This window comes from Manis pentadactyla, chromosome 2, assembly GCF_030020395.1.
Source record: "Manis pentadactyla isolate mManPen7 chromosome 2, mManPen7.hap1, whole genome shotgun sequence".
Classification (NCBI taxonomy): domain Eukaryota; kingdom Metazoa; phylum Chordata; class Mammalia; order Pholidota; family Manidae; genus Manis; species Manis pentadactyla.
The window spans coordinates 157,982,174-158,010,111 of record NC_080020.1 but is presented as its reverse complement, the minus strand read 5'-3'; the positions used below and the strand labels follow the sequence as shown (position 1 = coordinate 158,010,111).

General features: G+C 40.4%; 1 protein-coding gene across 1 annotated transcript; it reads right to left on the bottom strand.

The window, feature by feature from the left end:
• Positions 1–37: 37 nt before the first annotated feature.
• Positions 38–27,814, bottom strand: POLR1B (RNA polymerase I subunit B). The gene is made up of 16 exons (XM_036905044.2): positions 27,213–27,814; positions 24,440–24,607; positions 24,041–24,187; positions 22,763–22,895; positions 21,699–21,835; positions 20,743–20,966; positions 19,771–19,942; positions 16,097–16,268; positions 15,047–15,328; positions 14,066–14,199; positions 10,385–10,555; positions 9,639–9,795; positions 6,923–7,119; positions 6,243–6,496; positions 3,809–5,644; positions 38–1,162 (listed from the first exon to the last, which is right to left on the bottom strand). The coding sequence occupies exons 1-15, from the start codon at positions 27,387–27,389 to the stop codon at positions 4,762–4,764; spliced, it is 3,408 nt and encodes a 1,135-aa protein (XP_036760939.2). The 5' UTR covers positions 27,390–27,814; the 3' UTR covers positions 38–1,162; positions 3,809–4,761.
• Positions 27,815–27,938: the final 124 nt, after the last annotated feature.

The following is a 27,938-nucleotide window of genomic DNA, read 5'->3' as shown; positions in this document are numbered from 1 at the left end:
TGTCCCAGAGAAATGAAAACTGTGTGCACACAATAACTACGTGATTATTTAGAGCAGCTTTATTTGTAAACACGAAAACCTGGAAGCAAGAGAAATGTCCTTCAACAGGTGAATGGTTGGACTGTGTCACAGTCATACCATGTATTATGTAGCAATAAAAAGGAGTAAATTATTGATACATGCAACAACTTGGATGGAGCTCAAGGGAATTAAGATGAGTAGAAAAGGCCAATCTCAAAAGGTCATAAGAGACTCCATTTACATACTATTCTTGAAATAAAATGACAGTGATAGGGAACAGATTAGTGGTTGCCAGAGGTTAGAGATGGGGATGGGGACAGCTATAAAGGGATAGCATGGCAGAGTCCAGGGATAGAACAGTTCTGCGTCTTGACTATGTTGGTGCTTAGATCAACCTACATGTGATAAAACTGAAGAGAATTATACACACATATACAAATGAGTGCATGTGAAATTGAAATGTCAATTGTCCCAATGTCAGTCTATTGTGAATCTATAATTTACAACAAAAAGGAAAAAAATTTTTCCCATTTTTTAGCACTGTTAAAAAAATAGTCCAGAAACTTGAACAGAACTCAGCTACGGGACTGTGAGGTAGACAGAGACTGGAATGGGGTGGGAAAGTCTAGGTGGGATTCTAACAGTAGGGAGACATATCAGCCAGTATGTTCAAGATATTTTTTGCCTTTTTTTTTTTCCCAACAGTTTAATGACAAAGCCAGGATATACCTTAAATAGATAAATTTTTCTTAGTCCAGCCCTATTTGACATATACTCATAGACACCTACCTAAAGATGGTCTCAGGAAAGAATTACTTCAGGTAAGTTTTTAACAAAAGGCACCTTATTCTTCCACAAGCATATACAAGGTTATCTACTGCTAAACTGTTTATAATACAGCCAAGGAATGGAACAGCCCAAATATCCACCAGAGGGACAGTATATCCATACAATGAAATATATACAGAAATGACTGAAAAAAAGCCACTGTATTTTAGAGATTTAGTATGAAGAAAGAACATAAAATACCTCAACCAATTTTTAATATTTATTACATGCTGAATGGCATTGGACTATATTAATATAGTATTAACATTATTTCTGAGATATGGAAACAACCTATATATCAAGAAATAAATGCCTCCTACACTGCTGGTGGGAATGTAAGTTAGTTCAACCATTGTGGAAAGCAGTATGGAGGTACATCAAAATGCTCAAAACAGACTTACCATTTGACCCAGGAATTCCACTCCTAGGAATTTACCCTAAGAACGCAGCAATCAAGTTTGAGAAAGACAGATGCACCCCTATGTTTATTGCAGCACTATTTACAATAGCCAAGAATTGGAAGCAACCTAAATGTCCATCAATAGATGAATGGATAAAGAAGATGTGGTACATATACACAATGGAATACTACTCAGCCATAAGAAAAGGGCAAATCCAATCATTTGCAGCAACATGGATGGAGCTGGAGGGTATTATGCTCAGTGAAACAAGCCAAGCGGAGAAAGAGAAATACCAAATGATTTCACTTATCTGTGGAATATAAGAACAAAGGCAAAACTGAAGGAACAAAACAGCAGCAGAATCACAGAACTCAAGAATGGACTAACAGGTACCAAAGGGAAAGGGACTGGGGAGGATGGGTGTGTAGGGAGGGATAATGGGGGGAGAAGTAGGGGGGTATTAAGATTAACATGCATGGGGGGGTAGGAGAAAAGGGAGGGCTGTACAACACAGAGAAGGCAAGCAGTGATTCTACAACATTTTGCTATGCTGATGGACAGTGACTGTAAAGGGGTTTATAGGGGAGACCTGGTATAGGGGAGAGCCTAGTAAACATAATATTCGTCATGTAAGTGTAGATTAGTGATACCAAAAACAAAGCAAAAAAAAAAAAAGGGCAGTTCCTGTGTGGTAACCTCCAATGAGTTCTACACAAGGGTATACAGGGCATATAAAAGTGTAGGCAAAGGGTCTGTTTGTGTTTATACAGAGGATCAAAGCCTAATTGGGCTACCCCGAAAATGAACTAAGATACGATATGAAAAAGAACTTCCAACATCAGCACTCTCTGGAAGACTCATGCCAGAAGATGATCATCAAAAAACCCCAACAAAGATCCACGCACTGCTACAGCTGTAGATGCACTCATCCCACCAGTTCCTGGACTTGCCATGGGAATGAGGAAGGAGATATCTAAGCTGGCCTGTGCATACAGTAAAACAACAAATTTGACTGGATGTATCCTGTTGGATCTCAATCAAGAATTAGGAGAAGTGCAAATTGTAGCGCTCCAAAATCTTACAACTACAGACTATTTACTGTTAAAAGAACATAAGGGATGTGAACATTCCCCAGGAATGTGTTGTTTTAATTTGTCTGATTTCTCTCAGACTGTTCAAGTTCAGTTGGACAATATCCACCATATCATAGATAAGTTTTCACAAATGCCTAAGGTGCCTAACTGGTTTTCTTGGTTTCACTGGAGATGGCTGGTAATTACAGGTATGCTTTGGTTATGTAACTATACTCCTATTATGTTAATGTGTGTGCGCAATTTAAGTAGTAGCTTAAAACCTATATATGCTGAAGTTACTCTACAAGAAGATATGTCAAAGAAATAATCAATCTTCCCAGGTTTTCTTCCGCCTGCTACTTCTATAGCTTTTCTTCTTCCTTCCTAATTACAACCCTTAAATAGAATTCGTGCCTCATATCAAATTTACCGAGTATCATAATTCTTCCAAGTGGTAAAGATACCTCAAGACAAATGCTGGGCATAGAAGCCACAGGGCATAAATATGCAAAGAAGTAAAAAGCTAACCTTTTCAAACAATAAGGCTTCCCTCTCACTTACCAACTTCACATTTCCCTGTATGGCCCCGGAAGATGACTGGTTAGCCAGAGACGGGTAAGATTCCTCAAGGGAGGAACAACCTAAGACAGGCACAGTCGCAGGGGGGCCATCAGGTGAGAAATTGGGGATCAACAGAGGTGAGGCTTAGAACCTCACCCCCCCTGTTCTGAGAGAAATCTTCTGCATCCGTGGATGTTTCATTGCCCTTGTCTAGCTTGGATTAACACATAGTCTACAGGCACACACCTGATCATCTACATGTGCTCTCTTACAACACTAAACTATGTTTTCTACCTTTATCTTGTATCTACCTACCACTTCAGCATTTTATTAAAAATAATAATAATAAAGAGAGAAATGTGGTATCCACATATAAATCAAGTATAAAAACCAAATGAGTATTCATATTTGAATTGACTGTTTATAGTTCATAATGCATGAGCAAAACCGAAAGTTTCTGTGATGACTGCCCTTGTTCTGTTCACTATGTAACTTATTCACTATGTAAGAAATTGTTCTACATGTAAGAACTTGTTTGTTATGCCTCAGAAGATTGGAGACTGACGAAAATTAGGCTTGGGGTGGATCAATGATTGCGCATTGAGCATTGACTCCCCTATACAGAATTTTATTGTCGTTAACAACCATTTGATCAATAAATATGAGAGATGCCCTCACAAAAAAGAAAAAAAAGGACAGACTTCCAATGGTAAAATAAATAAGTAACCGGGATGTAATGTATAGTATAAGGAATACAGTCAAAATATTGTAACAGCTTGGTAGGGTGATAGCTGGAACCTAGAATTATGTATATAAATGTTTTATCACTGTGTTGTACACTTGAAACTAATGTAATGCTGTGCATCAGCTACCCTTCAATAAAAAATAATTATTTAAAAAAAAAAAAAAAAGAAATAAATGAACAGAGAAAATGTGCTATACACACACAATGGAACATTATTCAGCCTTAAAAGAGAATGAACTTCTGTCATATTCAACAGCATGGATGAACTTGGAAGACACTGCCCTAGACTAGAAGGACAAATCTACATGACCTCATTCACCTGAGGCATCTGACGTAGCCATGGCGAGAGAGGAGAATGGCGGTTACCCGGGGCTGGTGGGAGAGGGAAATGGGGAGCTGCTGTTCAGAGGGTATAAAATCTCACTTACACAAGATGAGTCAATTCTAGAGATCTGCTGTACAATACTGTGCCTACAGTTAATAGGGGAATATTGTACCGTACAATTAAAATTTTTGTTAGGGTAAATGTCAAGTTGTGTTCTAACCCAAAACAAACATACAACCCAGAAGGACACAAGGTAACTATTCGAGGTGAGGTTTACTACCTCTCTTGTAACCTTTTCATAGTGTGTGCGTATGTTCAAACCCACTAAACTGTACAGAAGTATGTGCAGTTATTTGCGTAACAGTTACACTTCAATAAAGGTGTTAAAATATTTCTTTTGTTTTTATTTTAATGTGGATATAAGAAAATAGAAAATGACATACATGGTTTGCACTGTATTTGTGTTGCACCCTCTGCTCTAGATGGACAAATGTATGTGGGACAGTCACTGCTTGTTGAAAGCAAGATACAGAGCACCTGGGGTTGGAAAGGCTTTTTTTCCCCATACATTCTATTTATCAATGTTTTTTTAAGAAAATACTTGTGGCATTGGTGAACAAATGTACCAAAAATCAACATCAATAGTTACCAAAACAGACTTAGAAACCAGAATTCTGAGCTGCCAGGTCTTGACTGAGAGTTCTAACACCCTTGACAAAAGAAAAGAATAACCTTGTATTACCTTCACTGAACTCAAGTTACATTTTGTTTTAATCTGGTAATTCCCCTAACTCAAGTTCCATCAAGTTAAATGACATCCAGTTTCACTTTAATGTTCATAGCTGCCAACTCAGCTACAAAATACCTAAAAACGTAAGGCACAGAAACTGTATCAATAGTGTCACTGCGATTACAGAGAGTGCAGTTGTATTTTCTATTGCGCATGGCAGACCAAGAAGGGGGTGGCTTCTCCAATAGCGGAGAGAGCAGACTACCACACTTCACACACACATGGGCTACCGACCTATCAGAACAGTTGAAGAGCCGGTCATGAAGGAGAAAAGATGTACCATGAGCTAGAAGAGCATCCCGTTCCATTTCGCCGAAACGGATTCCACCCTGGACATTTCTTCCCCCAATAGGCTGGTTAGTAATTTTGTCTCTGGCTCCTGTTGTTCTAACCTGGAATTTGTCTGAGACCATGTGGCGCAGGCGTTGATAGTAAACCACGCCTATGAAAATGTCTGCTTCCAGTTCTAGCCCACTGATGCCACTGTACAACCTCTCAGTACCGAAGAAGTTGTAGCCGGCAGCCTTTAACATCTCACCAAAGTACGCTAAGGCCGAGTTCTCCTCTGAAAAGGTGAAGGGAGTAGCATCATGGCAGAGACCATGCAAAGCTGCAGACTTCCCAGCCATACTCTCAATTAACATACCAATGGTCATGCGTGATGGAAAGCCATGAGGATTGAACAGAATGTCAGGGACCATCCCACTCTCAGTAAATGGCATGTCTTCAACGGGCCACAGTCTGCTCAAGATGCCCTTCTGCCCGTGACGACTAGCAAACTTATCTCCAACAGTTGGGTTTCGCGGGACTCTCATTGTGATGCAAACACACTTGAATTTCCCACTTCCAGTGTCATTACTACACACTTTGATGTTATCCACAATGCAGTTTTCTTTACTCCTAGGAAAAAATAAAACAACAAAAAGTCAAAGTATTTCTTTACAGAGACACTCAAGTTTTACTGATAATTATTGCTTCATAAGGGTTATTTGCAAAACTAATTCTTACTTCTATTCTCCAATTCAAACAGAGTTGATGGCCCTATAAGTACTTAAGAATAGGGCTACTGAATATGTTCACTACAGAACTGTGTTCCTCTGAAATACTAGCAACACAGGAAACTGAAAAACTATTATGAACACCTATATTGAAAGAATTCTATAGATGGGAAATAAGCTAATTTATATTTTTAAAGGCAAAATGAACTCAGCATTTTTGCTAGGAAACATTCCTAACATGTAGAGAGGACTGAGTTTAAATAATACAGTTTTAAGATAAATCACAGGTAACTCTCTATTGTAACAGACTGAGAAGTAGAAAAATGAAGGCAGAACAGCAGGCAGTCTCAAAAATGCCAACCCAGGCAGGACCGTGTCAGTCACCAAGGGACCACTTACACTTTCCCCCAAATTCTCCTGTTAGAAGGTAACTTTCACTGGCCTCCAGTAATTTCACTGAGAACAGCCTTAAAAAAAGAGCACTGGGCACCCACACTTACTTGTAGTACACCACAGAGCTTTCCCCAGTATTGAGGTTTAGGTAACTGTAATACGGGTCTCCGTACTGCAGTTGTGCACCAATGAATGGCAATCCATCGTCGTCTAACTTCTGCAAAACCCGTGGGTCACCAGGTTTGACTCCAAACACCAGACTATCATCTCCAAGTTTAATTTTCTCTAAGAGATCTATGAACTCAGACTTGTAGACACTTCCATGGGCAAAGCCACGTTCCCAAGAAGCCTTGTTCACAATCTAAGAGGTCAAAGAGTCACTAATGTAAGGAACTGAGGCCAAATAAGGATTTTCAAAATAAAATTGGCTAGAATCAATACTTGATTTAGAATAACTGCCATTCCATTTTAACTCTATTCACATTTTCCAAGTCACCTACACTATTAAAACCCAGACACTTATAAATAAAACCTAGTCAGTCACACATAAATATAAAAGGTAGATCCAAGACTACCTTAAATTCATTCAACATCTACTCATACTAGGTACTTAATATACATGATATATGCTTATCTGAATATTTAGTGAGTATTTCTCAAGGCTTGCCACTTTCAACTGAAACCAGGAATTAACCATTTAACATAAATTTTCCCTGCATGATCTTAGCTTTTTTTTTTTTTTTTAAAGGTAAAAATTAACATGTCTGTACCTCCCAGTAAAGCTTACCATGGCATCTTCCATGTCATAGCCAGTGTAAGAAATGACAGCAACGATGGCATTTGTCCCAATGGGATAGTTATCCATGTCATAATAATCATACATGTATGGTCTCACCAAAGGGCTTTGTGGAGTCTGAAGACGGTACAGCTTATTGTCTGATCGGTCTTGGTAAGTGAGAAGTGGAAAACCCATGGTTTGCTTACCTAAAAAAGGAAAAAACACTTTAGCATCTTATTTTTCCCTTTGATTATAAAGGTTAAATATAAATGGGAAACAACTAAGTATTTATCACAATCATGGTGGTTATGCTTACTGCAGACTAATACACAGTGTGAAGTAGTCCTATGTAGAGCAACATGATCAGATCAGCATGAAAGCAATACCTAATGGGAACAGTACAGATGGGCATTTGCTATGACACCATGTATGTGCATTTATAACACACCACAAACAATACTATGCCTAGTTTATGGACATGTGTAGTGTAATGGAAGCATTAAAAGGAGAAGCAGTAACTACGGTCTAATCAGATTACCTTCCTGCACCCAAACAAAATGTCAGTACTTGCTAATTCTGGTAGTGGGGCACAGTGGGTAGGTAAGAAAGACTCTGTACTACTTTACAGCACAGATAATTCAAAACAAAATGATTTTTAAGACTAAATACACACAGTAGAATTATAAATACAGAAAAGGAGACTGTCAGCTTCCAGGAATACAGGGCTGTACTCCTATAAGACCATCCTCAATACATAAGTATGGGACCCAGAGGGAAAAAAACCACATGTATACATGCACATTACCTGAAAGCAGAAGCAGTCAGAAACTAAAGAGGAATATACATTCGGATAAAACCCAACTGGGTGAATTTCCAGCTTTTTCAGTTTTTAATGTTTTTGTTTCTGCTTGATGACTCAGTCAATGTAGTGGCTACAACTTAGAAACTCAGTCTCACTGGCTTGAAGAACAAAAGAATAAAGTTCAGAGCACAAGAGCAACCAGAAAGTAAGGGACGAAACTGCACAAAGAACCACAAAGGGAGAGCTTTAAATTCCACATATAAATTGAGCCCCATCTTTGGTGGACTCCTGGACTATGCACAAATGGGACAGACTCAAGCAGTCCACCTACAGCTAAAATAACCTAATCTGACTGTTGTGTTCAGCTACCTAAAAGCTAATTCTCTTCAGAGAAACATAATAGAATCCAGTTTTTGAAATGTATTACTCACCGTGTCCATGAGACAACCCAGTATTACTAGACATACAAAGGAACAAGAAGTCATGACCCATGACCCAATGGAGACTGATCCTGAGATGACCCCAGATGGTGGAGTTAGCAATGATTTTTAAATACCTGTTCTAATTGTTAAAAAAATATAAAGGAAAATATGTTTACAAAAAAGATAAACAATCTCAGAGAAAATAAAAGCTATAAAAAAAGAAATGGAAATTGTAGGCTGAAAAATGAAACATCTGAAATAGAATGGAAAGTCAGTAAATGTGATGAAAAATCAATAAAAAGTATCCAATCTGAAAAGAAAGAAAAAAGATGGAAAAAAGAAAACAAACCTGATGGCTTATGGGACAATATCCAAAGGTTTAACATGATGTATAACTGAAATCTCAGGAAAGGAGAGGATGGGGTGGACTCAGAATTTTTAGAAATAAAGGCAGACATTAGAAATCTGATTTAAAAATTATTTTTACAGGTTTATGAAGATTAGCAAACCCCAAGCAAGACAAACACAGAGAACACACACATAGTAGAATTACAAACCAAAAGTAGAGAAAACCCTAAGGGAAGAAGGAAAAAAAAAAAAGTGCAGGCAAACAATACATATAACCAAAGACTTTTACTTGGAAGCTTTTCAGGCTGAAGGGATATTACACTCAATGGAAACCTGAGTCACCAGGCAAGAATGAAGAGCACAGGAAGTGACAAATGCTGTGGGTGACTAATGGCTTGTACTCTTCACAAATGGAATAACAAGCTCTCAAACTCAAATCAAGGAACATTCTACAAAATAAATGTCAAGGATGACAAAGGCTAGAGATCTGTTCTAACTTAAAGGAGACTGGAGAGAAATGACACCTAAATTCAATGTGTGATCTTGGACTAGGTGCTACACAGAAAAAAATATTTGCCATAAACCATATTTTTGGGGCAATTAGTTTGAATAAGGACTGTAAAATAGTATAATATCATCAATGTTATATTTCTTGATTTTAATAATTATCCTTGATTATGTAAGTGAACACCCTTGTTGTTAGGACATACACATTGAAATATTTGGGGGTAAAAGGGCATCCTGTCTGCAACTTACCTTCAAATGGAAGCCTGTACAAATGGAGTAAAATATTAACAGAAACTAGGCAAAGGGTTTAAGGGAGTTCTTCATCACATTCTTTCACCTTTTTTGAGTTTGAAATTACTTCAGAAAAGTTACATGTGCTGTTAAAGTGTTACAAGTGCTACTAAAAAGGTTGCAAATGCTATTCCTCTATAATTGGAATTAGGCAAAGAAGAGCTGCTTGGAACTATGGAACAAGTAGGTGGAGTACTGTGGTCGGTGCATGTGCTTGTGTGGTGAGCAGCTTTCACACACTTAGGAGCTGTTGCTTTCTAAAGTGTTACCATTGTTTGATGACAACAACTAGGCATTTGAAAGAAGGTCTTTCCTGCCTCCTCTGTGACCAGCCCCGTCCTCCACTCCATCTTACCCATCTGGCACTGGTACATGTTACGCGGACTCTGGTTGTGATCGGAGAAAGGAATGAAGTTGGCGATCACACTCAGCAGGCTGTGAGGGAAGAGCTCCTGGTGGGTGGTAACTCCAGGCAAAACCTCATCTTCAGAGATAGCAATGTTCATGAAGAGCTGGAGAAGAGGAAAGATGTGGAAGTTCCAGGCACAAAATAACTGACAGACAACATATTAACTCTCACTACCTCTCAGAGTTTGGTACTTAAAGACTTGAAAGAAAGCTTTCCCCACCCAGCACCATGAACACTGAAGGGATCCTGAAGCACAGGGAAGCACCTGGTTAGAAATACCTCTTGCCTTACATTCATTCTACATCTACCCTGGTCCAATTGCAAGGGAGGAAAAGAAGGAAATTTTTAGGTAGCACAAGGTCCACCGTTTTGCAAATGCCAAGATGTAGGCAAGTACTATGAGTGAATCTGGAAGGTTTCAATGTCACCAGCCAAAGCCAGGTGCAAAGCAGCTCTGGGAGCTGGCAGAAGGGGAAAGGCAGGTAGTATGACCACCACCCACTCCTAAGTTCCATGTGCAAGTGCAGGGAAGTAATGCAAACTGCTTCATGCTGGTCAGAGAAGGCAGGAAAGACCTTTCAAATGCCTAGTTGGCATTAAACAATGGTAACACTTAAGAAAGCAACAGCTCCTAAGTGTGTGAAAGCTGCTCACCACACAAGCACATGCACCCAGCACCGTACTCCACATACTTGTTCCATAGTTCCAATCAGCTCTTCTTTGCCTAATTCCAAGTTCTGCACAGGCCGGACCAATCTACACAGAGTGGTGAAAAGAAACAATCCTGGGTACAGACTTGGTTTTCCTGTCATGGGGATAAGGGCCACCTCCATCCAGGGAGGAATTCTTTTTTCTCTCAATACCTGTTCCCAACAAAAAGCATTATGAAGAAATTAGTTACACTGGTAATGAATGCCACTCACACCATATCAAGAGTTGGCAAAAGCCCTACTTTCTGGAGGTGCAGTCCCCCATCAAGCAAACTAGTAAGGATTAATAGGGTGGGAGGGGAAGGGCTAAGAATGTGCATATAAACTTACTAAGTGAAATTCTGTTCTCTGATGTCTAAAACCAGTAGGTTACTGGCTTTACTTTAAAATGTAATCAGTGAAAGGGCCCTTGCACCTGGGGATTAAAAAAACGAAACCAAAAACTTCGATTAGTAACTCCTGAGTAAAAGAAGAAATATAAACCAGAACTACAGAAGTTTAAAGAAGTAACAGAATCTATGTATAAGTTATGGGAATTGACAGTTAAGCATGTTATCAATAAAAATTAGTGAATGAAAATAAATGAATTAAATTCAGAAGCTAAAAAAAGCAAAGTTGAGAAATTATAATAAAGATAAAACCTGAAATTAATGAGGTAGAGTATGGAAACAATGTTTAAATAAATCAAAATTCTTGATTCTTAAATAAATTTAAGAAATACTCTACTTTAAATAAGAAAAACGGGGGCTGAAGGGAGCCAACAAAATATATTCAGGAAGAAATGACAATGGAGAAAAAAACATGGAAACTAAATTTTAAAATCCTGTGTCTACTTTGTATACCGCTAGGAACCCAAGATGAAATAGGAAAATGCAGGTTGTGGACCTCCAGAGACAGAAAGCTTAGAGACCAATTTCCAAATAAACAGTATCCAGAAACTACCCCCAAAGAAAGCGCTAGAGCCAGATGGTTTCACAGGGGAATTTTAGCAGACCCAAGACCAGATAACCCAATGTTCCCCAAACTGTTCCAGAACATTACAAGCTAAGGAAAACTTTCTAATTCTTTTCATAAAGCAGAAACTTTTGAATGTCAATTTTAAAAACATAGATGAAGATTTATCAGTATTTCTTAAATATCAAGAATACACCATGACCAAGTAGGATTTATTCTAGCAATTTCAGATTCATTATTCATCACTGTTATTAGAGAATGATCATTATTAAAGAATTAATGATACACCTAGTATGTCTAATGGAAATGTAATTCTTTCCTCAAAGATGCCAGAAAAATGAAACAGAATTACCATGTAATCCAGCAATTCCACTTCTAGATATAGTCCCCAAAGTACTTGAACAGGTATTTGTACATCCATGTTCACAGCAGTATTATTCACAATAGCCAAAAGGTTTCAACAACCCAAAGGTCTACTGACAGATGAATGGACAAACAAGGATAAACAAAACATGGTACACACACACAAACACACTCACAGACACAGGAATATCATTCAGTCTTTAAAAGAAATGAAATTCTGACACCTGCTACACCATGGATGAACCATGAAAACTCTATACAAAGTGAAATAAGCCAGACACAGAAGGACAAATATTCTATGATTAAATGAGGTACATAGCAGCTAAGTCAAATTTATGCAGAAAGAATGGTGGTTACAGGAATTTGGAAAGGGAGAAATACTGTTGAACAGGTAGAGAGTTTTGGTTTGGAATGATGAAAAAGTCTGGAAGATGGATAGGGTGAGCAAAGCACAATATGAATGTACTAAATGCCACTGAACCGTATGCTTATCAATGGTTAAATGGTAAATTTAGTTATGTGTATTTACAAAAAACAAACCAAAACAAAACCAGACGTGTATAATTAAACCCAACAAGACATCTAGGAAGTTCATACCCGTATCAGTGAGCAGATGTAGTTTGCTTATTTGTAGCATGTTTCTTTTTGAAAAATTAGTGGTGGACACATTTGGATCACATTTATACAGTTATAAAAATAAAGGCTTGATTTTGGTCAAAAAAACCCCACAGGGACTAGTTCAGAGAGTCAAATCTGATACAACTTGAGCATCAAAATAAACAGCAGTAACAGAACATTCACAAAATAAAACAAGCATCTATGTATCTATGCTGATGCAAATAAGCAAACAAGGAAATGGAGGAGAAAGGAAAACTCTACCTTACAAAATAGCAACTAATAAACAGAACAAGTGATGGAATCAGGATATAACCATTTGGCAACCACAATAATAATTAACTCAGCAAAAAATCGCCAGTGGACTAGTAGTAATTCTGTAAGAACCCATCAACTAGAAGGTGAAAATCTGATGAGGAAAACAGCTTTCAGGTAACTTCCAAATCTCTCTCCATCAATTCCTTATTACCAAGAAAGTCAGGAATGTACAGTGGATTAACCTAAAGTGAGGAGAGTCACATCACTAGGCATCAGGCACAAGACAGGCCCACACCAAGTGCCGCCTGAAATGATATCCTGAACCTCACCATAGGAAAGCTACACACAAGCATCAATGAAAGGACACTCGACGTAGTAGGGACTGGCCTATACTCAGGAAGTCAGATGGGACAGGCTGACGAACTGTTTCAGATTAAAGGAGACGAGGAACAGGCAGACTGCATGTGACACATGATTCTGGACTGGGTCCCAGACCAGGAAGAAAAAAAATGCTACAAGGGACATTACTGAGATAACTGGTATACTCTGAGTATCAGCCACGGGTTCTACCAACCTGGCCTTCGCTGATTTTGATGAGCGTACTGTGGTTATTGGAAACAAATAGTTCTTGTTCTTAGAATACACTGAAAACTTTATGGAAAAGGAGATATGTCAGTACACTATCCTCAACTGTTTCAGAAGAAAATAATATGCACATGTTTATAAAGATCATAGAACGATAAAGCACATAGGGCAAATATAACAACTGGTGGATCTGGGTAATGGGCATATGAGTTTTCCATACTGGTTAAACATCTTTAAGTGTGAAATTATATCAAACTAAAACAATTTTAAAAACTTGAAAAAAAAAAAAAACTGAACAAGAGAGAACAGATCACTCTTGTTAGGAAGGAATTCCAAATATAAGTTATTCAGAGGATGTCATGCTTGACTTTCTGTTTGTATTTTTTTAATTTTACTTATTTTTTTACCAGCAAAAATGGGTTTATTCAGGAATAGCAGAGGATTATAACTTGGGACATGCAAGCTATAGCAAAACCATGGCAAGTACCTTGACTTTTTAAAAATATATTTTCAAGACCTAGAAGGCAACAGGGTATGACTACTATCTTGCATATCTTAACTATTACTTGAAAAATAAAGTCCCTGTTTTAAAGATTCCTATATGCCACTAGTATTTACACAGAAAGTTAAAATTTGTTAAACAAGCAGACTGGGGCCTCAGTGAAATTACCCAAAATAATGCATGCAGAGTAAATATGTATCACTGACCCAATCTGTGAGGACAGTACAAGGCAAGACTGTGCCACCAGAAGGAATGCAGGCACTTCTGGATGAGCTTCTGGCCTCCAGACCCCTTGAGCACTCTGCCCTGGGGCTATCTCAACAAGTAGAAAAGGACCCAAAACCTGACACCAAGGGAGAGAAGAATTCACAAAGATTCACAATCACCTTACAATGTCGGAGAGCATCTGCAATGCTGGGAGCGAGCTCCTTCTCCACCCAGCCAACCATGACACCATCCAGCAGGACGGGGTAGCACTCGCTGTATGGCCGGTGTGGTGCTCCGTCCACTGGGGTAACCCCTGGGGAAGTGAACAGCACATGCACATCAGAGTGATTCTTCCAGGATAAAAGTTCCCTCCAGGTCAGCTCGGCTGCTGTACAATGTTAGGTATCTGGTTATCATGTCTCTAAACCAGAATGTTTTTTGTATTGCTTAAGTTTCTCAATCATTTCTGCAAGGACGCACAAGAAATTAGTGGGACTGACTGCCTATGGGGAGAGTAGTCAGGGCACAGGGGTAAAGGGGGGCTTTCCACTGAATATCTTTTCTATTTTGATTTCTGAGCCATGTAAATGATATATACCCGCCCCCTTGATCTTCATTATTTGTGAATTTCACATCTATGATTTTGCCTTCTTGTTGTAATTTATTTGGAACCCCAATACCAATGTGGGTGGTGCTTTTGCAGTCATTCTAGGACATCCAGTGAAAGCAGAGAGAGCAGCTGCAAGGTCCTCAGGAACAAGGCTATGCTTCCTGATGACAGCAGACTGGACATCCTCCTTTTTAACTGTCTTCCTGCAAACCAACACTGCTTCCTACTTAAGAGATGCAGTGGCCAACCCACCAGATGTGAGAAGAGTGATCCAAAATATTACTTCCAGTATCAAATGCTGCTGTTTCAAATGTTTTGACATCTTTTTTTGGAAAGAAAAGAACAGAACTACATTTAACTTCACCTTCAGTCATTTTCAAAAATTGCATCTGACCTTCTCTAGCAGAGCCCAAAAAGCAAGCAGCCCAACTCCTGCACTGAAGAGTAAGCAGAATTCTTGCAGGAATTCCCTGCCCAGCCTCCAAGCAGCACAGCCTGACAGACTGCACCTGCAGAAACCCATGACTGTTCATCACTGTACACCACATACCCAAGTTGCAGAGCAAGGCTGGGACAGATGCGGTATACACAGGCTGCGTGACAACCTCGCATATGGCAGTCAAGTGGTTCATCAGACCACAAGGCTCCCCATCTGGGGTGTGCACGGGACAAAGGAAGCCCCAGGACTCTGGCAGCAGCCTGCGTACTGTGGTGGTCCTCATCTTGGCAAAAGCAGCCCCTCTGTGCACGCAGCGGAAATGGGAGAGATAGCGAATGAAGTTCAGCTTATCGGCCACAACACAAAGTCCAGAATCTTGCAGGAAGCCAAGACCTTAATAAAACCAAAGTCATTCAAAAATGAGCTAAACTTAGAAAAACAAACATACAAACAAAATACTTATTTTTATTTGAGGTTCAGACAACAAACCCCCCAAGCACACTATAAATCACAGAGTAAATTATCATAAAATTTACTCTCTTAACTCTGGATGAGTGGGAGGAGTCTGAAAAACTGGTGGTAAAAAAATTAGTAAAAATCCCCAGCTTTTACAAATTGTACCAGCCTCAATTGTTCCCCTATCTCCTCTTCCTCTACCTCCTTTGTGGGAAAACATTAAATGAGTGATAAAACAGCAAGTAACTAAATGGGATACATCAGAGAAGGCTGCTAAGTGTAAGCACTTGATAGTCCCCAAAGAATCTGCATCAATCCATCTGTTGGGGGAAAAAAGAGGATTCCTAAGGCCTCAATTACCACTTTTTAAAGTTTTCCACGCCATTCTGATGCAGCTGGTTTAGGAATGGGCATGTATAACCACCCTTGCAGACTATCTATTGTGCTGACCTTTCTTCAGAGACCTAACCTATCTTGAGTTTTGCAGAACAAGGCACAGGCAATACATTTAATCATTAGAACTGCAGCTAAGCTATACAGATATGTCTTCAGACTGACGTACATTTGTCAAAATGTACAACATTAAATCCATCCTCAGTGATGGAGAAGTTCACTTTTAAATAGAACCTCTCTCAGCAGTACCTAAATTTTTATTAAACAAAGAATTTAAAAAACATAACTAAAATGAAACCTATCTAATTTCACCTGTTTTAGAACGCAGATTCCCAGTAGCAAGAAGATATTCAAATGGTTTTGTAAGGTCAGTTCCCAGAGTAAAAATCTTCATCAGATGTTCAGTGTTGATGGACACATTGGTCTTCTGAGCCTTCTTATCTATTGCTATTTTAATAGACACCAACCAAGCTTCCATTTTCTCCTGAAATTAGAAAATATTTAAATTATGTTTTATTAAAAGCTTCACATTTCCTCCCACATGATCTGTCCATCCATAATTTATACATTTGACATGGTAAATACCTGAACTATAAACCTGAAAAACAGCCTTTCAATGTACTATTACAATAGGTCAGGTACTTCTTAGAACAGAAAACACAAATGCTGTACACAAGGGTGTTAAGCTGGAGAAAGGAAAAACAAGGACATTCAAACAGAACAGAGAGATGCCATAGGGGGAGAACAGACCAGACCCCAAAGTCCGTGCCGTATATTGGAAGGGGACAGCTCTTCCTGAATTCCATCCTGATGTGCCAACTAAGACCCAGATGTCAGCCTCCTCCCTCTTGGAAGAAAAAAGAGTTTCTAGTTGTCTATTATGTCACCTTTAGCCAATCATACCTCTCCACACCCCCTAAGATAGCTTGCCCACTCCTCCCCCTCCTAATCCCTTATAAGCCCCCCACCTCCCCAACCGGGTGTGACTTCTCTGGCCTGTGACAAGAAGGCCACAGAACCTCACTGGGGGGTATTTAAATAAATTACCTGGCCCTTTGTTGCCTCTCTTTGCCTGCTTATTTTGGCTAGAATTTATCTCACAAAGGGTTTCTTCACCTCATCTTGAAAGACGTTTCGGATGGATAGTTACGGGTGGTGAGGGGCTGTCCTGTGCACGCGGGATGGTCTGTGGCATCCCGAGCCCTCAGCAGGATCACTGCCAACCCAGATGATCCACACAAATGGAGAGAAGCAAAGCTGGATTGCTTTGGCCTTAGAAAGTTTTTAATTAAAATGCTCTTATCGGGCAGTCAGAACAGCTTCAGTCCCAGAAGCTGGTAGCAAAAACAAAGCTTCAAGACCAAGTAGCAGCCCGTTGTCCCAAGGACAAAGACAACCTAGAATTCAAGGTCCCCAAATGACACCCAACATACAAGCCAGCTGACAAACTAGTAGAAAGACACGTTCCTCTCCTACAAATCTGACCCACAATGGAAAAGGAACAGAAAGAGAAGAGCCAGAACAGAGGACAGAAAGGCACAGAGATGAGGAACGGAGACATGGTGACAGCTCTGTAAGCCCAGAGAGAAGGAGGCTGGAAGAACAAGGAGCTGAGCTTTCTCTCGCTGTTGGAGTCTACCTATCATCTCTGCAGTTAACTTGCTACAGCAAGGAGCTGGCATTTACATACTGGAAACTGGCACTTTTCTTCAAGCCTCACAAAAAACCTTTCTTCAGGAGGCAGTGCACAACAGCATCACTGAAAACCCTTGGGCCAGATGTATTTCAGTCTTAAGAATTTTTCAGACTGTAGCTAGGTAAACAGCTATGTTAACCTAGCTAACACCTATGTTACCTAACACTTATGATGCAGACAGAGGCACTGGCTTGATCAAACACATTTTTATAGAGCACACACAAATTGTCACACTAAATAGAATAAATGAATTACAGACAGGCCCTGTCGGTGCAGATCAGGTTCTGCTGCCAGCTCACGTGTTTTTGGTTCTAGCATTGTTTGAATTTTGAATTGTAGATGAGTGACTGGGGACTCATATTAATGCCTGCATGTGACAGAACAAGCAGAAGCAAGCCTTCCAATGAGGTCCACTGGCCTTTCTCCTAAAAGATGTATGTAATACAGCTGAGCTAACTGGAGAGATGAACAGACAACACCTATGACAGAGTGGAGACACCACAGAAAACCAACCGTAAGGGTTCAGAAAGGCACCTCTTCCATGTCTCTCATGCCCTCTCCTTTTAGCAGCCCTCACACCCAGCCAGATGGACACCTCCATCGCTGCCACAACTCTCTGTGAAATGGGCAAAGTCTGTACTCATACCATGCCACTGTCATACTATAAACAAGGGTCTGTTTAATTCAGTGCCATGTTTTTCACATTTTCTTGCTTTGTTGGTGATTTTGCTTTTAAAGTGGCCCTCAAACAGTGCTAATACCTCTCTGATGTTCCTTAGTGCAGGAAGGTTGTGATGTGCTTTGTGAAGGAAATACTTGAATTAGATAAACTTTGTTCAGGATGAGTCATAGAGCTATTGGCTGTGAGTTCTGATTGCTCTTGTGTACCAAAGTCAGAAGGTTAGAAGCTTAACTATCGCTGGTGTAAAGCTAAGGAAATCAGGCACTTTTAAGCAACAAATTCTTTGAAAAAGTCCAGCTTTCTGTTTCCCCACTGACGAAATAGGTCACCTTAGTAATGCCTTGCCACTTGAAATACATTTCTAACACTGCAGGTCCAATGAGCCCACCATGTTTAAGTAGAAGAGAAATGTTAACTAGCCTTTACCTGGCAGGCAACTGTGACAACCAAAAACAGAAAACCTCTGCCCGATTTCAATTTTTATTGGGAAAATTCTAGGCTAATGACATTTTTTGGTCTAATTTTATAGATACAGCAGATAGAAACAAAAATGACTACCTTTAAATAAAAATTTAAATAATCTAAGAGATAACTCCAGTTTTCTCTTGGATTAAATTTTTTGAGGGATAATATCCAAAATATTAAAATTCTACCAAATCAACTTTATGAAATCACTTTTGTGCAATGCCATACTCTTTTCACAGACAGACACACACACAGAGTTCTCAACATTTACAGTAATTAAGTTCCATCACATCTCTGTGAACATTGAATTATCTACCAATCCACTGCTTCTAGGGAATATCAGGGTTAGATTCTAGCAAGTCTCTGGTCACTGCCAATGTTTTTGTCAAATGATCAAAATATAAACTTATTTTACACGTTTATGTTGAAAGGTGCTGTATTTTATATGTGACCCATTATTGTTGAACTCACAGCCAATAGCTCTATGACTCATCCTGAACAAAGTTTATCTAATTCAAGTATTTCCTTCACAAAGCACATCACAACCTCCTGCACTTAGGAACATCAGAGAGGTATCAGCACTGTTTGGGGGCCACTTTAAAAGCAAAATCACCAATAAAAAGCAAGAAAATGTGAAAAACATAGCACTGAATTAAACAGACCCTTGTTTACAGTATGACAGCTGAACAAGACAGTGGAGCGTCACCTTGTCAGACCTTAGCTGGGAATGTGTGCATCAGGAGTCACCGATCTTTTACAGCTCTGTGTATGTCTACCAATGCCATGACAGCATTGAATACTGACGCCGTCAGGGCTACAGATAAATTTTAGTTGTAGGTGAATTCCTAAATACAGAATCTGAGACTATGAGGATTGACTGTATGTATGTATGTAGGCCATTTACATGTAATCATTAATGTTATGACCAAGATTTGGTATGTCTTTACTTAGCCCACATAAAAATAGTAGATATTTGAGCTTGGGACTTAAAGGTTAAATAAACAAACAAAAAATAGAAAAAAGAGACTATGTAAAATGCCCAAACTAGGGATTATGAACATGCAAAAAGTAATACTGCAAGACACTGTCACATGATTCCACAAGATATACAACAGGCCCAGGGTGAAAGCCGCATGCATTTACCTTCAGAAACATGAGGAAGAGCTGACCAGGCGTAAGGACTTCCTGATTCACTAAACTATCAGGATTCTCCTCCATGCACTCCCCTATGGCTAAAGCAAAGAGCTTCCGGGTCATGAGACAAAGGATGTAAAACTTTTCAGTATCGGATTTTAAGTGGATACAGATGCACTGGCTGTCAAAACAGAAAGGAAAAGCTTGAAACAATTAAGCTAATACTACCTGATGTCCTACTAACCAAGGTCCCCAAATCATGTTTACATAAAAGTTCTCACTCATTTTTTGAAAAACTGCTCTTCACTTCTACTGGCAACATTAGCAGAACAGGATATAATCACAAGGTATACAGCTGTGCTGGCCAACAGGGTAGTGACAAGCCACGCATGGCTATCTAAATTTAAGTGAATTAAAATTCAATAAAATTCAGTTTCTCACTTGCACTGGCCATTCAAGTGTGGCTTATGGCTACACATAGGCTGCACTGGTCTAGAGCTGGGCTCTTTTAGTAATTATATTTGTATTAAATATAAGTCTAGTAATTATATATACATAATTATATATAGTAATTAAATTTACATAAGCAAAATCTTTGCCTTGGGGGAAAAAAGGGATAAGATACATGCAATTTTCAAATGGTGCAGAAAGAAAAATGTTTACGTGCAGAGAAAATAATAAAACAAATATAGTTTAAATGTTAACAACTAGTGAATATAAGTGTCTAAGTACTATTTTTACAGCAATTCTGAAAGTTTGAAGTTATTTTAAAATAAAAGTTTAAAAGTACAGTAACACTACCATAAAAAGGAAGGTGAGGATGGCCACAGAAACAAAGTTAAAGAAAGTCTACTTTGCTACACCTGAATTCTAGCCCCGCGTCCACTGATTCCCAGATAATGACCGGCCCTAACTACAACCAATGCAAAGAACCAGACAACTCCCACCCCCAAAAATCAGTTTAGGCAAAAGCACACATACTTAAAAAGAAACTCTGCAGCCTGTCTGTTGGAATACCAGTCAGGAAGATTGAGTTTTACTCTGAAGCGTTCCCCTACATAGTTAAGGACCTGCTTTTGTGTGGAACAACCCTCTTCCATTACAATCCTTAACATCTGAGAAACAGAGTTCCGAAAGAAAGAGTCATCCTCCTTGCCTTTGATGAGCTCCTGAAAAATCTGATAATCGGAGAAGTTGACAAGTGCCTAGAATAGAAAAAAAGGTTTTCTTTACAATCAGTAATAAAAACTAAGCCATTTTACTCTTTTAATAACAATTCTCCATTTTTCTAATACCCAAGAAAAATTAGCACTCCACTATTGCTGAATCAAAATGAAGTCTCCCAGATAAAGCACTGCTTGTCTGGTACTCAACCAGCAAGATGGCTTCCACCTCCTTATTATTCACAACCTCGTATGTACAGTTTCCTCCCACATTGACCAGAGCTGACCAGCATCTCCCCAAAGTGAAAGCCCATGTGCCTCAAGGACAGGTCATAAAAGGCACCATGGCTTCCACCTTGTTGTCCTGGCTAACTCCCTGGGAGAAGACAGCTGCTTCAGGCGGCCTGTGGGAGGGCCCACGTGGAGAGGAACTAAGACCGCCCGCCGATAGCCCACACTGACTGGCCAGGCATGACTGAACCATCTTAGAAATGGATCCTTTAGCTCTGGTCAAGCCTCCTCAAGGACTAGGGCCTTCCTGACATCTCACTGCAGCCTCCTGAGACCCCACGCCAGAACTGCCCAATTCCTGACCACAGAAACTGTGACAGTGATATGTTTACAGAGATTTCAAGCCACTGAATTTTGGAGTAATCTGTTATGGAGCAGCAGGTAACTAGTACAGCTTGAACACTGATAAGGAGAACCTATGCATTGTAGAGGATATGACCTCCAATGAATCTCCTCATAACAAATATATTCAGTAAGTCTCACCTTAAGTACAAATCCCAAAGGAAGAAAAAACAGTTCTTTCCTGTAAATAAAGTTTAACATAACTGTGCCATTTTCCAAATAGTGAAGGTTCATATTGACAGCGGAATGTTCTTCCCTCACACAGTGCATGGAAACACCTATCAAAAAAGAGCATAAAGTAAAAAACTCAGTAATACTATAATTGCTTCATTTTTTTTTTTCTGAATTGCTTTTACTTTCTTAGGAATAATTAGAACCCAAATCACTAAGGTTAGCCGAGACTGGCAACCAAAAACGGCTCTAGACCTTGCCAAATGTGTCAGAGTGCAAAATCTGCCCAGGTTGGGAAGCACTCACAGTAACTGAGGCTCTGAATTTAACAAAACTTCCAAGTTGCCTTCCAGAGCAGGGTCAGTGTCTTAGAGCACTTTCTATCCCTCCTACAGTGTCTGATCATGTAGTACTTTAACCCGGGCACCCTGTGGAGTCTGGTTAAGAGATGGTGGTTTGGTCTGAGAGTTCAAATGGAGAAAAGTAGCATTTTAGATTTTAAGTTTATTTCAACTTTAGACAGACTGCTAAGACATACTGCAACAAGAGATGCAAATGAATAAATGACTAGACATTCTGAGTTGTTGAGATATTATTAATCTAGGTATATGTATGGCTACAACTAGAAACTGATTTTTAGCTCAATTATAATAAAATATTTAATTGTAGAGGTTGCCCAAGAATACAAAATGAGGTCTTGTGAAACCAGGCATCTCAAGGGAGTGCCATGGTAGCCTGTGCCAGAAGATTCCTGAGGCCTACCCACCACTGGTGAAATCAGGCCAGCCTTCATCTTCATAAGCTGTAACATAAATTAGTGTGTCCTTTCAGTTGGAAAAAAATGGTACATAACAGAATGTAGGCTCCCACTATGAAAACTTAACACAGAAATGTTTAACAGAAAAAACAAAAATGTGTATATATATATATATATATATATAGGAGAAAAATATCAAAGACTCTAGATTATCTATTGTTTTAAAAAATAGCCTTTAACTCCTCTAAAAGAACATTCCAAACTCACTACAACTCACCATACTGAGTATATCCAGGCCCTCTGCTTTTCCACTTTGGTCTTATCATTGCAATGGGAAAATTTCTCCGAGGCATAATCAACATTCGGATGACTTTTTCAATGCCATTGATTATAAAATAGCCTCCCATTTCCTGTCAGAGATGAATTATAATTTGGTAAAGATATATAACTAACTGTAAGCATGAAATTATTTGCAAACATCAACCTCAGTTCTAGCCAGACATAGTACATCGTGTGGAAGAAGTGAACACAGGCACAGAGGGACTACAGTTCCCTTGGAAATGGTCAGTGTGTGAATTAACAGTCTTCTCAAGTATATTAAAAAGGTTCTAGGGACCTAAGAGAAAAGTATGGAAGGAAACTAGGGTACCTTCTCTTCAGGCTTAAGCTAATTTGCCTTTCTGTCCCCTAAAATGACTTCAGTGTTCAAATGACAAAAAAAAATTACTCCAAAGTCTACAGGTGAAAATGGTGCCCATTTTGCTTCCAGAAGTATGATTTCCCAAATAAACTAAAAAAACTCTTCACTGTATGACAGCTCTGGAGATCGGAAATTCGGATTAGCTAAAGAGGAAAATATTTTTAATAGCTTTTGTCAATATTACATTTCAGTGATAAAGGGCTACTATATAATGACTGCCTATTATGAGGCAGGCCTATCATGCTATTTAATCTTCCTAATGGCTGGGACAGTAATGCCCATTTTCAGTAGAGGAAACGCAGGCTCAGACATTAAATGTCCCAAAGCCACATAAGTGGTCAGGGGAGCAGCTGGGTCTGAAACCCAGATATGACACCAAAACTTTCATCCCACCACAAAACATAGCTCCTATTGTAGACAATACGTCTTGATTACTTCAACTCAACGCTGAAGGGAAGGTATATGAAGCATTTAATATGTCACAGAATCCTACTGTCAGTAAACATTTTAGGCAACAGTTTTATGGGTTAAGACAGCTATACAAAAAAATACACCTCTAAATAAGAATCATTTAGAAAATTAGGGAAAAATCTACCAAATCTTACCAATAATATCTAATTGTAAAGCCATGCTTTCATACATTATCTAATTTGGGACTCATTCTGACCCTGCACAACATGTGGACAAGATATTACTGTCCCCTTTTACCTATCTAGAAACTGAAACACAGAAAGAAAAATTGATTCCCACTGACAACTCCTCACGTGAGCCCACAAGCTCCATGTCTCCTCAATCCCAGGTCCAGCTTTTTCTGCTGTTACCTGGCCTTTCAGTGCCCTGGACACCTGCAATTACCTCGGGTTCCTCATGGTGCTCAATGAGGGCTTTTGGAGGAAGGTTGTGTAAGTTGCAAAGATTAGACTTCACCATGATGGGAACATAGCCAAGAAACTGTTTAATGATTCCTTTTGAGATTCCATTCACTGCCCAGCTGATATCGGCCTAAATGAAAATGAGAGAAGAAAATTACTTAACAAAAAAGAATATCTAGACCTGCAAGAACAAGTAACTATTTTAAAAGAGTAAGGAAGAAGACCATAAAGTAAATGATTCTGTGTTTTAGATTTAAGACAGGTTGTCTCAGATGGTAGCTATTTCAAAAAAAAGTAAAATTTTGGTATAAACTTTATTAGGCACCAGTTTTATTCTCAAAAATGTCCTGTGTGAGAGTCACACACCATTACTTGTACTCACTGTCAACTTTCCCCTGTAGGTACTCCTTCGGCCCCGGCATTCTGCTGGATAAATGTTGAGCTCTTTGCAGATGGTCCCTTTTGGAACTGTGGGTGGACTGATGACAGCATCCACAATAGTAAGGGAGATCTGTTCATCTTTCAAAGCAAATTCAAAGGGAGGTATAGCCTGAAAGGTAATTCACAGTATTAATTGCTTGCATTTCCAAGGCACTTTGCCTCTCAGATTCTTCCAAATTCTTTGTGTTTTGTAAGCACTGATGCCTATAATGCCAATGGTACATATCTAAAATGATGGTTAAAGCTACACCCAGTCTCTTCATTCCCTCAAACCATAAGGCATTAACTCAAGATTTTTTAGTTACTATGTGTCTACTATGTGTCAGATTCTGCAGTAGACTCTAGGATGCAGGTATGTGCAAAGGAAGGAAGGTTCTCTGAACCAAGTGCCTGCCTTCTCTATTCTTACCTGGCGCCCTGTGTGCACAAGACAAACAGGACTGCTGCTAACAGGACAAGGATATGGCAACATCCTCCTGATTTAGGACTGGGCACTCTAATGCCATTCTTTAGGCTGATGTGCACATTTCATTCCACTGTAGCTTCCTACTGAAGGCAAAGCCATGCAATGGGGAAGGTGGTGGCCCCAGTGGTTCCTCCCATTCGGTAGCAGTTGCACCTCTGCACCACTCTCTGGGGGAAGCTTTGCTGTTCTGAAGAAGTGGCATCACTGAGCTCTCCTGCATATCAATTATGAACGATCTCCTCCCTCACCTTAGTGTTAGAACAATAAGAATGCCAAAAAGAGCCAGGACTATAAATGAGGTTATCCACCCTCATGTGAGTTCAACTGACTTTTTCTAAATTTTTAAATTTTATCTAAAGCTGTTATTGTTTTACAATTGTTTTTATTCTAAAATAAAATTTTAATATATTTCCTATTTTAAAATGGTGCGTTAAAAAAAAGATTTGCTTTCTCAAGCCACAACTACACTATCTCAATACAGTTGATTCTCATAATTTAACATGGTTATGGTTTATAAAGGTGCCACAAACATTGAATTAGTGAACACTGAACCATTGTTCTTAGGGGAAATACAATGTTAGGTTCCTGTGAGTCTCTGGTCACATTTTATCAAATCATCAATACAAAGCCTTGTTTTATGTGCATTTCTATTTAAGGATACCTTATTTTATATATATTGTCAAGTCATATATTGCCAATCACACTGAACTCAGAGATTGAATACAAAAGCAAATATGAGAATCCAGCTATCTTCTAATAATCCAGACCTTTAAAAGAGATGCAAAAATTCCATTCATCTATTCATTATTGATAAACAAAAGCTTTTGGGATCCCTCAAGAGTTTTAAAAGTGGAAAGGGGTCCCCAGGAACAGTAAGTTTGAGAACTGCTAGTCTATATATTACTCCTTCATAAAAACTCCATGTACATGTGCACCTTTATTGTAGAGCAAGCCTTCCTTGATCATCTCAATCTTGGACTCCTTTTTCATTATTTAAAGAAACCCCTGTGTCAATTAACTTCTAATTATACATAATTTTTCTTATAGACACTACACAGTAAGAGTCCAGGCATGATACAATTATTGCCCATCAATAATTAGTTCACTTGTCTTTTGCAAAAAGGTGAAGGATTTTTAATCCCCAAAGAAACCTCCATGGCTCCCATACACTTGCAGAACGGAGCTCAAGTATCAGAGACTGGCAAAACTCCCTACATCATTTCTATCCCTATCTCTCACAACAAAAAACTCACCCCACCAACCCACAGGGTAAGGTATGGCCCCTTAACTCTGTTCCTTCACTACCCCGGAGGGAGTCCACTCTCTCCTTCCCTTCAATTCACGTAATCCCCCTCCTTTCTCAAACACCTTGATTCGCCGTATCGTCTATGCGCTCCCCAAGTGTCCTACAGTCCCCAAGTCCTGGGCAGAACAGTTCTCCTGGGTATTGAGTATTGGCCCTGACCGCTTTCACGTCTCCTACACCTCCACCCCAAAACATGATAGGAAGCACTCAATAGCCAAAACTGTCTTACACAGGGCTGCCACTTGCGCACACTGAGCCCCTAGTGTCTTAGAGACACGGGAACACCCCTACATGTGATGAGGCTTTCCTTTGAGCTCTGCTACCATTACCTTCTAGACCCGATCACTTAATGTTGAGCAAATGTTCCCTAAGTGTGCTATTACACTTTCCTACTGAATCTCGCTCTTACGCCTGATTTATATTTTCTTAATTCAGGAAACGTGTTTCTCCTTTTAAAGCTCTGAGAGAAGAAACCTGTGCAGGGTGACCTTACACAAGTCAATGTTCGAATAGGTTCAGAACCCTTGAAGCAAGTTTTGGAGAGGTTCAATCTTCACGTGTTAGAAGCGTGTGCATTGTGAACGCTTGGGAAGCACACCTCGCATGGGACATTTCAGAAACTGTCCTACAAAGCAATACGGCTTACCATCAATAAATGCAGAGATCACAAATGCACCTTCCCTGAGTCGATACGACTGCAAATGCCACGAGGCCATTCCCCGCGCTCAGCTGGCGCGGTCACGGAATGAGTATACTGAGCCTCCTTGCCGCCTCTCAGGGACCCCCGCCCGCGCGCGGCCGGCGCGCACTCCGTCCAAGCCCCCCTCCACCGCCTCCTGGGAGCCCTCCCACTCCAGGCGCCTCTCCCACGCGCCCCTCCTCCGCCTCGCAGCGGCCAGCGAGCGCAGAGCTGAAGGGAGCATGGCGAGACGCCGCGCTCACCTGAACCGCGAGGCTGAGCCCCTCGCGCACCGCGAAGTTGAAGGACTCGACGTGCGCCCGCGTCAGCTCCTGCAGCGCTGGCTTCTGCTGCTCCCGCGGGATCCCGTAAGACGGGTCGGTCAAGTGCTTCAGCCCAGGCCCGCTGGGCAGATTCCGCCACCGTCCGCAGGGATCCATGAGTCCGCCTGCGCGCTGGGTAGAAAGGCGGCGCCGGAGCCCTTGGCCTGGAAGAAAACGTAGGTCCTCCGGTTCCGCTGCGCCCGCCCGCTCGCCCTGGCCTGTAGGTGGTACACGGTGGACTTGGAACCAATAGCGTGCTACGAACCAGGGGGTCTGACTCTGCGCTGAGCCTGCAAGCGACGTCCCGCCCCTTCGCCTCTGCAGCCGTCCTACGTACTTCCGCCGGAAACACTGGGAGGCCGGAAGCCGCCGCCTCCCCGGCTGGGAGTGATACTCTGGCGCTTTCCCGGGTGGTCGGTTAGGATGAGGAGCGCGGGATGCTCCGTGACCTCTGCTAGCCGGGTCGCCTTCGAACCCGATGCTGCAGACCTGGGACACACCAAGGCGAGTCCTAGCTTCCGGAGACGAGCAGACGTCGGGTATCAGGCCGCTCCGTCCCAGCTCTGAAGCACTGGGACGGCCCAATAGCGGCCCGCCGCCTGCCCGCTACTGGACCGGAGTCCTGGGGTCGATCTAAGGGGGTCCCTGCCTCAGAGCCTTGCGCCT

Excerpts from the sequence above, each read along its gene's own strand:
- POLR1B (XM_036905044.2), bottom strand. The coding sequence starts at position 27,389 with ATGGATCCCTGCGGACGGTGGCGGAATCTGCCCAGCGGGCCTGGGCTG. Across the intron at positions 24,608-27,212 it reads GGCTCAGCCTCGCGGTTCAG|GCTATACCTCCCTTTGAATT; the intron begins GTGAGCGCGGCG and ends ATTACCTTTCAG. Across the intron at positions 14,200-15,046 it reads AGCCTTGCTCTGCAACTTGG|GGGTTACCCCAGTGGACGGA; the intron begins GTATGTGGTGTA and ends TCACTTCCCCAG.